At 40.2% G+C, this 14,469-nt stretch overlaps 1 protein-coding gene across 1 annotated transcript in view; it reads left to right on the top strand.

Annotated features, from left to right (window-relative positions):
- LANCL3 (LanC like family member 3) overlaps positions 1-14,469 on the top strand; it is a 103,353-nt gene that overhangs the window by 76,289 nt on the left and 12,595 nt on the right. Inside the window, exons 2-3 of the mRNA XM_081277481.1 lie at positions 4,304-4,427; positions 9,034-9,231. Of these exons, the coding sequence (XP_081133607.1) occupies positions 4,304-4,427; positions 9,034-9,231 (322 nt within the window). The remainder of the gene's footprint in view (positions 1-4,303; positions 4,428-9,033; positions 9,232-14,469) is intronic.

Below are 14,469 nucleotides of genomic sequence, written 5' to 3' on the forward strand. Positions count from 1 at the left end.
CTAACTCCTTCACTGATTGACAGAATAAACTCCAAATTCCTGGGTTTCCAAAGAAAACTGATATGCTCACTAGACCACCTCTCAGAATAACCTATATAAGCCCAGGCTCTTTCTTTGTTTAGGGGCTCATTTTCCACTAGGAAAGTGGGTCCCACCATGGCATCATTTCATCCCTGCATCCCCTGCTCCTGTGTGAAACTTTGTTCCTGAATAAAGTGCTGAGCTGATTTGTGAAGTTTGCATTCATCCCAGTCTTTTTGTGCTAACAGCGTCAGTATGTAGGTATTTGGTGCCTAGAAAAAGAAACATCGTTTGCCACTTCCGAAGGACTGTGGGTAGGACACTTGTCTCAGGAGGGGGTCAGTGGTGAGGCCAGCTTTCTGTGGCTTGGTCCATTTTATTCATTTCCTTAATGAAGGTCAACTCTCCTCTGCATGGAGGTGGTTCAGGAAGGGCCAAGAAACATACTTGTGCTTTATTGCTGTGTGGGTTCTTCATACTTAGAGGTCAGCCTAATAGAACTAGTTTACAGGGTCAGGTACAATAATGAAACTGTTTAAACCAAAGCACCATAGATTGGCTTTATATTTTTGAGATATCTTAATTTGGTTTAATTCAGTACCAAAAAAAAAAAAGTTCTAAAGAACCTAATCTATCCAAAATATCAACACATGGATAGACACAGGAGATGGGATTGGGGTTTGTTTTGGCAAAGGGAGCTCACCTCTGCCATCCACAGTCACTTTTAACCTCCAGGAAATGCCACTCTCTCATTCAGAGTGAGAATGAGATCTCAGAGTGTGTGAAAACAGGGAGGCCATCTTCTTGAAGGGAGTGGATGTGCTCATGTGCGACTTCCTGTGGGCTCTGAACAGGAAATGGAGGGATGTTTGAGAAAGCAGACAAATGAGAGAACAAGATCCAGCCCCTACCCCTAGGTCTCATCTCCATTTTTCTTTCTGTACCATTTGTTCAGGAGGGAAAAGAGGGACACATTTTTTCTCAATGTTCCCCACACACAGACTTTTAATGAGCACTATTTTCTGTTCTTATTCGCTGATCAATAAACTCAAGGGTAGGTCTTGTCTGTTCCCAGAGATAAAGAACTGCATGCATAACTGGTCTCTATCCACCCGAACAAGCACCGGTTTCTCTTTGTTTTTCACAGTGTTTCTGAGAGATAAGAGGAAACCACCCAGACATGATGCATGACCAGAGGAGGTTTTGAAATAATATTTTATAAACTCATTCCCCATTCTGAGCTGTGCTTCAGGGATGGAGAGAATTGGGGAGGGCACCACATAATAACAAGTTGATTTTTTTTTCTGGATTAAACATAAGCAGGCAAACACATGAACATAGAAAACATGAATAAATGTTCAAGTGAGGAAAGAACAAGCCAATTTTCAGTTATAGGCATGAAAGTCAAATAGAATTTTAGTAATGCAAATGAGTATATCCCGAAAATTCAGTGACTGTTTCCTACTACAAACACTGCCTCTGTCATATGGATTCAAAATCAATATCAGCCAGGCAGGACCTGCATACGGTGGAAGAGGAAGCTATCTGCCCAAAAAAATATGGGATGAAGCCAGGATAGAATCCTATTAAGTGAATGTCCTTCAAGGCTCTGGCAGGTTTCTACGAGGTTATACAAGATGGAAGGGTTGATTTGAAATTAATGATGCAAGATTTTAAGTAGGGTAAGACTAAATGTAAGATGAGATGGTGCTGATGAAAGCACAGTGAATAAGTGTTTTCAATAGCAAATGAAAATTTGTTAGGAATTTAAATGAGCAAAGATAGGAAATCGTTTGGGAGAAATTTGCTATTGGGCTAAGGAAAGACTTGGGATTGATTTGACTTGACAGTGAGGATATATAGGAAGCTAGGATCTTCAAGAATGGTAAGCAAAAGAAGAAAAAAACAATGTTAGCAAGCGGGATGTGAAGGTGCATGCATCTAATCCCAGTGACTAGGGAGGCTGAGGCAAAGGATCACAAGTTTGAGGCCAGACTCAGCAACTTAGTGAGGCCCTGTCTCAAAGTAAAAATCTTTTTAAAAGGCTGGGGATGTGGCTCACTGAATTCAATCCCTGGTACCAAAAATAATAATAAGAAGAAGAATGGTAGGTGGAAAACCATGAGACACTTGTTTCTGAGCAGACAAAAACTGAGGAGAAAAATAACATGCTGGTTGAAGTTGAGCAATATTTTATTGTCCAGATTAAATACCATACATTACTGTTTCTTTCCATCTCTAGGTTTATGAACTTTAATTCCTCTGTTTTAGAAGTTTATCTATATTTCATCTCCATCAGTTCCGTGTGTGTGTGTGTGTGTGTGTGTGTGTGTGTGTGTTGGCAGTGGTGATGGGAGGGTAATGTGTCCCCTGCTTTCTACAAGTTCCCCATAATACCCAGGATGGGGTTTTATTAGAATACTAGCTCAATAAAAGTAGTTGGAAGAATTAATTAATGAATCATTTCCTCTTCAAGTAATTTTTTCCCAATCAAATGATACATTTGAAGACCAAAAAACTTGGATATTTTACCCTTTTAATATTAGGTAAACTAGAAAAGCAAGTTATGACTTAAATCATTAGGGTCTTATTTCAAAAGGAATTGGTGGTTCTAATGCCACATTTCAGATAGGAAAATGAGATGTGTACATCTTAGGAGAGAGGCCACAATCCAATAGACTTTTCCTTGATCCCAGATTCATTCAATCAAGCTGAACTGTAGGTGATTTTTTGTCTTTCTGCTTAATCTGATTAGTACCTTTCCTATGTGAGTCTGACTTTGGGGAAGGTTGATTTCATGAGAGCAGGGGTATTCTCCATCATGCTCATTGTTGTATTACCAATATCAAGAATAGGCTTTTGGGAAATAGAGTAGGGGCTGAAGAAATATTTGTGGGCTGAACATGGAGGTGCACATCTGTAATCCCAGTGACTCAGGAAGCTGAGGCAAGAGGATTGCAAGTTGGAGGCCAGTCTGAGAAACTTAATTCGGCCCTAAGCAAATTGGCAGGACCTTGTCTCAAAATTAAAAATCAAATCAAAATGGCTGGGGATGCAGCTTAGTGGTAAAGTACCCCTGGGTTCAATCCCCAGCACCAATAAAGAATGAATGAATGAATAAATAAATAAATAATGAATGATCATGGAAAGAGGGAAGGAGAGAAAGGATCAAGGAAAGAAGATGTGGGAGGCATCTGCTTTTTATACCAATTAATCTGGCACCTACTTATTCACTCATCAGTTGCCAACAGTCCCCTCATGTTCTGTGTTAGATACAAAATGATGAGATGTCACAGTCTGCTCTCAAAAACCCAATCATCTAGTGGGAGAGACCTAACACAGCAGGTGGTAAGTGCTTCACCAGAGCAAAAGGCCTGGTGATATGGGAGCTTGCCAAAGGGAGCGTCCAATCTGCCCGTGAGGAAGGGCAGGACACAGAACACAGTACAAACCTGAGCAGAATCTTAATGAACTCCTTGATGCTTCCAAGACTTGAGAACATTTTAACCTCCATAGTCCTAAAACTGGCTAGATGGAAACAAAAAGTGGAGAGCTGCAGGTCCTCGCATTTTAGCCATTTTCTATTCCATCCTTTTGATGTTAGAAGTTATTTTGCCTTGGCACCTTTGGGCTCTGGTTTCACTCAGGGAATGCAAATGGCTGCAGTGAGTCTGTCATGCAGCAGCTTGTCATGGAATCATAGCTTTATAATCACAGTGGTCCAAATGACATAAATTGAAGGCCTGATGTCTGGGCTAGACCTGAACCATACTGTATCCAGGAGGAACAGCTTTGTTAGGCATGATCCATTAACACCACCGTTTGTTCTTTTCTGAGCAAATTCTTGTTCCTGTGACGAGGATTAATGATATAACAGCCATCGGGTGGTCTTTGCATTTTCTAACAGCCTACAGAGTAAAGGTGTGTGTTTTCCATCAAAACAGCAAGTTTTCTGAAGAAGGTAGATACACTTAACCTCAAAAGGAGAATCACTGGCTAAAAAGTAAATAAGTTGTAATGGTCTGAGTTTATTTAGGCATAGGAAAGACTTTGGGGGTATGATGATGGACTTCTTTCATATGTGTTACAGTAGACATTTTTGAATCAAGCATATTCATATAAGAATAATCAAAATATATTTGACCTTACTAGGGGTTCTAAGGGTAGCTACAATACTTACATTTTGTGCTGGAAGCTTATTAAAAAAAAATAAAGAAAATCTAACGTCTGAGGGGGGGAAAGGATCCTGATTTGACTTCTGCTTTTTGATTTCCTTACTCAGGTGCTGACCCCAGCACAGATCAAATCAATTTGCCAGGCAATTCTGGACTCTGGGAAGCAATACGCTACAAAGAAGAGGAAACCATTCCCCCTGATGTATTCTTACTATGGAACCGAGTACTTGGGTGAGTGAGGATGTTGTCACAGGCCTGTGTAGGATAGAGGGCGTCTCTAATGTTGACACTGGATATTTTTGTTTTTGCCATAGGCTATCACTAGATTCATTAACAAGAAATACTTTAAAATGTCATTTAAAAGCAAATGTCCTACCCAAAGGACTTTAAAAAATCAGCATACTATAATGGCATGGCCACATCAATATTTAGAGCAGCCCAATTCACAATAGCTAAGCTATGGAACCAACCTAGGTGCCATTCAACAGACAAATGGATAAAGAATGATATATATACACAATAGAGTATTACTCAGCCATCAAGAAGGATGAAATTATGCCATTTGCCAGTAAATGGATGGAACTGGAGACTAATTGAAATAAGCCAATCCCCAAAAAACCAAAGGCTGAATGTTCTCTGTGATATGTGGATGCTAACTCACAATAAGAGAGGGTGAAGAGGAGAATAGAAGTTCATTAGATTAGTTAGACAAAGGGGAATCAAGAGAAGGGAAGGGGGATGGGAATAGGAAGACAGTAGAATCAATTGACATAACTTTCCTATGTTCATATATGAATACATGACCAGTGTGACTCCACATCATGTTCAACCACAACAATGGGAAGTTATACTCCATGTATGCATAATATGTCAAAATACATTCTACTGTAATGTTTACCTGTAATGTTTAAAAAAGCAAATATCAACGAATATTACCAACCACAACTTAATATTTGCTTTCATAGTTTGCCTGAAGCTATTTTAACAATTACTTTCATCCTAGATTCAAAGGCTCTTCAGCCTTTTTTTTTTTTTTTTTTGAGACAGGGTCTCGCTACATTTCCCAGGCTGGCCTCAAACTCCTGGGCTCAAAAGATCTTCTCAGCCAGATGTGGTAGCACATCTCCGCAATCCCAGCAGCTCAGGAGGCTGAGGCAGGAGGATCATGGGTTCAAAGCCAACCTCAGCAAAACTGAGGCACTTAAGCAACTGAGTGAGACTCTGTCTCTAAATAAAATACAAAATAGGGCTAGGGACGTGGTTTAGTGGTGGAGTCCCCCTGAGTTCAAGTTCAATCCCAGGTGTGCCACACACACACACATACACACACACACACACACAATCTTTGTTATTAATTTTTTGGAAACAAAGTTTCATTGCAGTCACTAATTTATGCAGATATTAAAAATTTACATATGGCTCACAAAAATTACAGTGAATTGACTTAATTTTATTCTTTGCTTATTTGATTTGTTAATAAGTAAATTTATGTGTGTGTTGATATGTACACTTGTGTAATATATTCATATAATTTGAAATTTTTAGTACTCATTGATTAATAACAGACTACTGAATTGCAGGGAGTAATTTTGAGCTCTGAGCCACCTAAGGAGTAAATTAGTTACTCCCCTTTAGAGTTCCTGCACTCCTGAGCAAGATTTGTAAGGTAGACCACCAGCCTTTTTCTCCAGACTCAAGCTTTATCTCTTCCCTCCAGGTTCTGTGCATCATAGTCTCTCACATACAAAGTGTCCTCATATTTTTATACCTTTTATGTGTTCCTTTTGCCTAGAACACTCCACTTCCTCCAACCTCTTCATCTATCTGTAATACCCAGACTTCAAGACTCTGCACCAACGTCATGAGATCTCCTGAGGTATTTTCTCTGCCTCAGGAGAAAGGGGTGTTGAAAAACATTCTGGAAAAACATTCACGTCTTTCAGGTTTTCCCCTGAGGCAAACTGGGTAACATCATGTCACCCTGCCCACACTTTTATTGGAGAGCCTCATCACATTACACTTAATTAGTGGCTTACCAGTCCAACTGCCTTAACGGGCTTTGTGCCTTTTTTGGATAGGGACTTACTTTTGTTTATTTTTGTGATTCCTACACCTCTGCCACAGAGCCTGTGCATACCAAGGATACCCAAATGAATAAATGAATGACTAATGAACCACTTTAATGAGAGCTGTCTCAAGAAAACCTTTAAGTTCCTAAGTTTGCCTGCAATGAGACCCCAAGACACAAGGATTTGAGTATAAAAGATTTATTTGAAAGATGATTCCAGAAAGCATAGATAGACAAGTGAGGAAATGAGACAGTGGAGAGAAAGAAGCAACTGAGTGTGTAATAATGAGCAACTGTGGACAACTGAGGCTCAGTTCCCTTGGGGATTCTTAGAGACTGTATAGACCAGGCCTCTGAAATTGTCTCACTGCAGAGTTGAGGAAACTGCTATTCATCCACCAACTCCCTACTTTATTGTCAGCTGCTCCAGATGTGTTAATTCCCTAGTATTTCTGCCCTGTTCCCCGTGAGCTGGGCATACCCCTGTGGTCAGAGAAGGTCTCAGGCAGAATGATAGGTGTATCAAGTAGGAAGGGGAGGCAGGTGCACTTGAATGGAGAGTCACTGGCATTGTCTGTTCTAGTCCCCTGATAGAGCTATTCCTTTCAGTTTTGAGATTTTTGGTTTTTAGAGAAATTAGCATTCTGGCCCTTGACATAGAGAGCACAAACCAGATTCCCATCGAATGCATAATCATTTTCCCAAAAAGGAAACTTTTTCGTAACAATTCCAAATCCAGAGAAAGAAAGGTACTTTGAAACTTCATGACCAAATATTTGTTTTATTTTGTTTTGTTTTGCTACCAGGGATTGAACCCAGGGGCGCTTAACCACTGAGCCACATCCCCAGACCTTTTTATTTTTAATTTACATGCTTATTTTCTTATTTAGAGATCGGGTCTCACTGAGTTGCTTAGGGCCTTGCTAATTTATTGAGACTGACTTTGAACTCAATCCTCCTGCCTCAGCCTCCTGAACCACTGGGATTACAGGCATGCACCACCACAGCATGACCAAATTTTAAGAGCAACAGAATTTTTGACAAGATACAACTATAAGAATGTTTCTGGGGCTGGGGATAAAGCTCAGTTGGTAGAGTGCTTGCCTGGCATGCACAAGGCCCTGGGTTCAATTCTCAGCATTGCCGGGGGTGGGGGGGGGGCTGTTTCTGGAAAGTTCCAAGTATGTAAAGTGGAAGATGCCTGAATACAAAGAAAAAGTTTTATAATTAGAGAGTTGAGTTTTAATAGCAAGTTCTTGGAATATATTAACCCCAGTACCACTAATTAAGACTCTATGAATTCAGAATGAGTGAAAACTCCTACAGGGACTGGGCTGCCTTCTCCCTTTGTTAAGCTAAATCCTTTTCCAAACATGGGTTCAGGCCTTTGCTAATTCAGTATCCTCTGTTAGAACTGTCAGGAATTCAAGATTTTGTTCAGATGACACCATCTGTGCAAAACCTTCAGCTCCCCCTCCAACCCTGAGGCCACATTAAGTTCTCTTTCCTGGGTTCCCTTTTAGCTCCTTGTGTTAGTCAAAGTTCTCTGGAGAAATGGATTGTATATATCACTTGAGCTAATTCCTTTTAATAATTTGTGGAAAGGAATTGGCTCAAGAGGTTATGGAAGCTGAAAAAGGCAGTGTTGTAAATTATAGTCTATGTCCAAAGGGAAAAGATTAATGTCCCAGCTGGAGAATTCTTTGTCAGCCTTAATGTTCCATTGGGGCCTTCAGTGAATTGGATGAGGCCCACCCACACTGAAGAGGGAAATCTGCTTTACTTGATCTATAGATTCAAATGTGATTTTCATTCAAAAACACTCTCACAGACACACCCAGAAATAATTTTTAACCAAATATTGGGCCAACATGTGACCCAGTTAAGTTGCCACATAATATTAATCATCACACTCCTGATACACACCTATCATAGAGCACTTAACACCTCATGTTCTAATTATTTGCAAACCTGATTCTCTCATTGGATTAGATGAGGAGGTCTTCAAGGGTAGGGACAAACATATTCATCTCTCTATCCCAGGACAAGACATTGCTTAATACACAAGTATAAAATGTAAAGAATTAAAAAAGTTAAGGCTAATTAATAATGCCTACCAAAAAAAAAGATTTATACTATTTTATTCACTGATTTATTCTCAGAACCTAGAATAGTGTCTGGTGCATAGTAGATGCTTAATACTTAGGTAATGAATAAATGAATGTTCAGGATACCTAGACCAAATTGTGGTCAAGTACTTTAGGAGTATTTTTGTAAAGGCTATTGATATGTTAATTGCAGTTTTTTTAAAAAATCTCTGAAGTAAAATAGTCAACAATTTTTATTCTTTTTCAGAAATTTTTTATTGGTGCATTATAGTGCTACAGAATGATGGGATTTGTTGCTACCTCTGCAAACAACAAACTTTTTCTATGAAGAACTGGATAGTAAATATTTTAGGCTTTGGGGGTCATATGATCTCTGTCAAATACAACTCTGCTGTCCTAACACAAAAATAGCCATAGACAATATGAAGTGAATGGCTCTGGCTGTGTTACAATAAAACTTTATTTATAAAAACAGGCAGTGGGCTAGATTTGGCCTGCAGACCACAGTTTGTCAGCAGCCTAGTTATTCAGCAACTCAATTTTTACAGTACTATATGTTCTTTCAAGTAATATTACGTGTGTGTGTGTGTGTGTGTGTGTGTGTGTGTGTGTCCTCTCCTCCCTATTATATAGATAAATTGTACTTTGTTTGTCCACACAGGGGCAGCTCATGGCCTGTCATCCATTCTGCAGATGCTTCTTTCTTACCATGAGCACCTCAAGCCCGCAGATCGGGAGCTGGTGTGGCAGAGTGTGGACTTCCTCATGGAACAGGAACAGAATTGCAACTGGCCACCTGAGCTCGGCGAGACTATCGAGAGAGAGAATGAGTTGGTCCACTGGTGCCACGGTGCTCCAGGTCTCGAACACACTATTGTCTGAACACATGGCCTTTCATCTAGTGTAGCCAGAGGGAAATTCCTTTTCTGAGATGTGAGGGTATTGCTCATTAGGTCGTTATTATGTAAGATAAAAAAGGCAAAGATGAAATTTTTCAAAACCAAAATTGTCTTCATCTCTAAAAGAAGTCTGGAAATAATTCTGTATTTTTAAAAAAATTATAATGAACCAGGCTTGATGGTGCCTGCCTGTATCCCAACAGCTCAGGAGACTGAGGCAGGAGGATCACGAGTTCAAAGCCAGCCTCAGCAAAAGCAAGGCACTAAACAACTCAGTGAGCCCCTATCCATAAATAAAATAACAAAATAGGCTGGGGATGTGGCTCAGTGGTTGAGTGCCCTGGGTTCAATCCCCTGTACCCCCCCAAATAATTATAATGCGTATTTCTTTATATATACTGTTAAACTAGCACTGTCCAATAGGAGTATACTATGAGCCACACATGTAATTTACATTTTCAGGGGATTTGATTGTAACTCAATGGTAAAGTACATGCTTAACTGGCTGAAGGTTCTGGGTTCAATCACCAGTGCCACTAAAAAAAAGAAAAATTAGTAGCCCTATATAAAAATGTAGAAAAAAATGAGTACAATTAATTTTAATGGTATATATTATATAATCCAATATGCCCCAAATGTTATCATTTCAACAGGCAACCAATTTAAAAATTGAGATAATTTACATTTTTAAAAATATTGAATCTTTAAAATCCAGTGTCTATTTTACATTTACATCACATGTTAATTCAGACCAGCCACATTTCAAAAACTCAATGGCAACCGGGTGCACTGGTACACACCTATAACCACAGTGGCTCAGGAGGCTGAGGCAGGATGATCACTAGTTCAAAGCCAGCCTCAGCAATTTAGTAAAGCCCTAAACAACTTACTGACTGTCTCAAAATAAAAAAATAAAAAGGGCTGGGAATGTGATTCAGTGGTTAAGTGCCCCTGGGTTCGATCCCTGGCACCAAAACAAAACAAAAACTCACTAGCTACATTAAACATGCAGATCTAGAGCCTGACAGCTCATACTGTGGCCCTGGCCTAGTAGCATGGACAACTGAAAGCTTGTTAGAAATCCAGAATCTCAGTCTCCACCCCACTGAATCAGAATATGCATTTTAACAGTACCCTTAGTCAATTTGTGTGAATCTTTAAGATGCATGTTTTAGAATTCTTTTTCAAATGAGGAGTCTAGTAGTACCTAATAAAAAGTCTTAAGAAATGAAAAGCCATCCCTATTGAATGCTGCGGAATTGAGTCTATAAACTTTTCAGATCCCATTACCTACCTCTTCTAACCACCTTTTAAAAATCCCATCACACTTCTAATTAGGCCTTTGGAGATAGGACAAATTGAAGTAAGTTAAGTTCAAATAAATCAATTAATTTTGGTAAGTTGACCAGGGAAGAGAATAAAATACACAAAATTTTTAGATTACAAGTGCATTTAATTTTCAAGGCTATATTTCAATCACGGGCACAGCTTTAGACTATATTTGCTTTCCCTTTATGTTGTTACCTGATTGTCACCTCCTTTCCCCCCTTATTTTCTTTCTTTAATTCAACTGTAATTCCATTTTTCCTTGATATAGTTTGAGTTGATGAAAAATAAGTCACAACATATTGCCATATCTCCTCTGCCTGCAACATTTACCTATGGAAGGAAATTCAAAGTGTGTGCTTATATCAGTACCAGGACATTGTACATTATGTCCATGCTAACTCCTGCCAACTCTAATTTGTGCCTATTTCTTCTCACTGTGACCTTTTTGGGAAAAAAAGCATAACAGTTATTTACAACCCTGGAAATTATATTTCTTCTTGTTATGTTCAATACCTCCATTTCCCATTCCCCTTAATCATTCTCAATGATGGTCTCTGGATCTCCTCCAACCATCCCAGGATCCTTGAATTTTGGAGATGACCCAAATTAAATACAAAATATTTTTTTAAAGGAGTCAATGTGCTAGTAACAGCCTTTAATAGAGTGGGAAGATAATCTACTAAAATGAGTGAGTGAGCCAGCTAATTGATACAGGTGTCTTGAAGGGCAGTTATTCCATCCTTTCTGTACCAGATACCATCTGTCTCTGCAAATCATGGACTGTAGCAGGACAGCATAGGATTCATCACATTGGGGACCTTATTTATTCTCCTTTATCATTTATATTAGGTATCTTGAGAAGATTAAGCATAGTTTTCAATGCAAAGTCATTTAATCCCTGTACTCACTGTACTGCCCAAAACAAATCATTTCACAAATGAAAACAACAAAAATAAAATGGGGCCCATTATTTCTGCCAATCCCCACTCCCACCCACAGGACATTGCTCTTCCTTTTAAGAGATGCTCTACAAACAGCCTCAAGAGTGATTAGAAATCTGATAAGTGCAAGTCAAAGATGATCAAGGTCTAGCTGAAGTTGGCAACAGTCAACTCCCCCCGAATTCTCAAATAGGAAATAGCTAGAAAAATAATTTCATTTGTTTGAGGGAAAAAAATTTCATAGTAGATTTATGAATAGCACAAATGGTTTGGAGCAGCAGACAAATTCTGTGATGAAAAACCTGCCAGAGATAATCCACAAGGTGGAACTTCATTAATGCTACGTTATCGTTCCCTTTGTTTGTTATTGACTTTCTTTCGACTCACCTCTACAGGTGACAGCCCTAGTTATCATTTATGCAATGTAGAAATAGTTCTTGACTCCAGGTTAATAACTCTGAGTTCTAACTGTAGCTCCAACACTAACCAGCTAGGTGACCTTGAAAAAAGTCATTCTGTTTCATCTGTGAAATGAATTTGTTAAGAAGTTGTGAAACTCAATCTTTTTATCACCATGGGCCCCTTTTCTCCTTGGACCCTTGCCATTTCTGAGGGATATGTCCCTGATGCTTTGCAAACACCCACATTTATAAATACCTACAGCGGCATAGAGCTTTTTCTCACTAAATGCAATAAAGTATTGCAGGAAAGTTATATGACCCTTTCACAGCTTTGATGACTCTGAAATATAGGACGAAAGCCATTAGCAAAATCATTAAAACAAATGCTGAGGCTAAAATAAACTCCCAACTGCATCAGGTTACATCATTACTGTGGTGACACTGACATTGCATTTCCTGTACTCTGTGAGTGAAACACAGGTGCGGGCATTTTCTAAAAATTCATTTCATGAAGGCTCTGGGGTAGGTGACTTTGAAAGTGGGTACGTGTGTGTGTGTGTGTGTGTGTGTGTGAATGCACGTGCATGTGTGTGTGTGTGTGTGTGTGTGATTCTGAGAATTGAACTCAGGACCTCATGTAGGCTTGATAAGCACTCTCCCATTGAGGTGTATCCCCCAAGCCCAAGTAGGTGACTTTATTAATAAAGAACACAGCTTTTGAAACACAGGCTGGTCACTAAGCTTTGTAGTGCCTCAGCAACATTATACATCCCAGAATAGACCCGAGTGCTGATTATCCCGTGTGTTGAAACAACATGCCCTAAATGCAGTTGTCACAAGTCTCTGCTGGATCCCATGTTTACAAAGATTGTTTCTCAAACCATCTTTATTAAGTGATAACCAGGTCCTTTCCCCAGTTGTATTTGGCAAAGACATAATTGTTGCTGAATTTGGTTTCTGATCAATTCACACTAATTAGTGTTCCCATGAAGAACTTATATGGTTCCTACCAAAAATCAAACTCAACATTCCTTCTTTTTTTTTCTTTCTTTTTTGAACCAGGAATTGAATCCAGGAGCACTTTACCAGTAAGCCACATCCCCAGTCCATTTTGTATTTTATTTTGAGACAGAGTCTTACTAAATTGCTTGGGGCCTCACTAATTTGCTGAGGCTTGCTTTGAACTCACAATCCTCCTTCCTCAGCCTCCCCAGCCACTGCCATTACAGGCATGCACCATGGTGCCCAGCCCTTCCTTTTAGATTAAGTAGCCTTATCATGGATTCCATTAGGTCAGGTTAAGAGCCAATAAATTTAGAAGTTTTTCAAGGTTCCTTCAATGTACCATTCTGTGATCCAGGTCCTTTCATTTCTCTGGCTGGAAACATAGGATCAATACCTCTTAAGCTGTCTGGGGGTAATGGCCTGGTATAGCAATTACACCATCTCAGCCCTTCTTTCTTATACATCTCTCATCTACGACTCAGCTCTGTCAGCCTCTGCTGGGGTAAGAAATGAGGCATCATGGGGTTAACCCACATTTATGGATCCCTTGCCATGTGCCAAAACACCATGCCACAGATGATGGGACCAGAAATGAGTAAGATACAGTTCCTGTCCTTGGGTGATTTGTACTGTTAGGGGAGTACATGTAGAAATAGATCATTTTAGTCCTATTCTGTATGTGCTAAGATTTGTATAGGGAGTGATGGGAGGGATTCCTGGTGCTGTCTCCAGGCTCAGAAAAGGCTTCCTGGAAGAGGTTATGCCTGCAGTAAGTTAGGCCGAGAAAGAAGGGAAGCTAGTTCCAAGAGTGAACAACGTTGGCATACAGAGTCACAGAAATGCTGTGGGTAGTTAGGTTTGTACTGAAATGAAAAGCCTCAAGCAGAGAGTGGAGGAGAGGAGGGGAAGAGAGCAGGACTGGATCACAAAGGGCTTTCTGTGCCATACTGAACCCCCCCCTCCCCCCCTCCCCCCCTCCCCCCTCCCCCCCCTCCCCCCCCCCCCGTTTACAGAGAATCACCTAGTTTGGCCATGGCTGGAACACCTCACTACATGCTCTTTGCTGGACATCTGGATGCAGAGCCTGCTCTTGGGAGGAAACTAGAAGCAGCAGGGAAGTAGGACAGGGGAAAGGAGAAAAGCCGGCGGTGGGGTGGGGGCATGGCCCACCGGGAGACCAGCTTCTCCCTGATCCCATGGGAAGTTAAGAAGCACAGATTATATCAAAACTCTGGTTTTGTCTTGAGGCAATGGAGATGACCTTTTGTGCCCCTATATGATTAAAATCAGTTGTGGGATGGGTGCAGAACACAGCCTTCCATTTGGCTGTGGGCAAATCTCCCAAGAAGGGGGCAGCTGTGAGCTTTAGTAGAAGCCAGTTCTCACAAGAACTGGGAGACGGTGCAAAGCAAGGTAAGGTGGATCTGGTCCGGGCACCAACAGCATTGGGTATACCTAACACATACCTCCCCAATCCCCAGTACTCAGATTAGATGTGTCACTCTTTCTAGTAGGCCTTTCC

The sequence above is a fragment of the Spermophilus citellus genome, assembly GCF_964194105.1.
Source record: "Spermophilus citellus genome assembly, chromosome: X".
Lineage (NCBI taxonomy): Eukaryota > Metazoa > Chordata > Mammalia > Rodentia > Sciuridae > Spermophilus > Spermophilus citellus.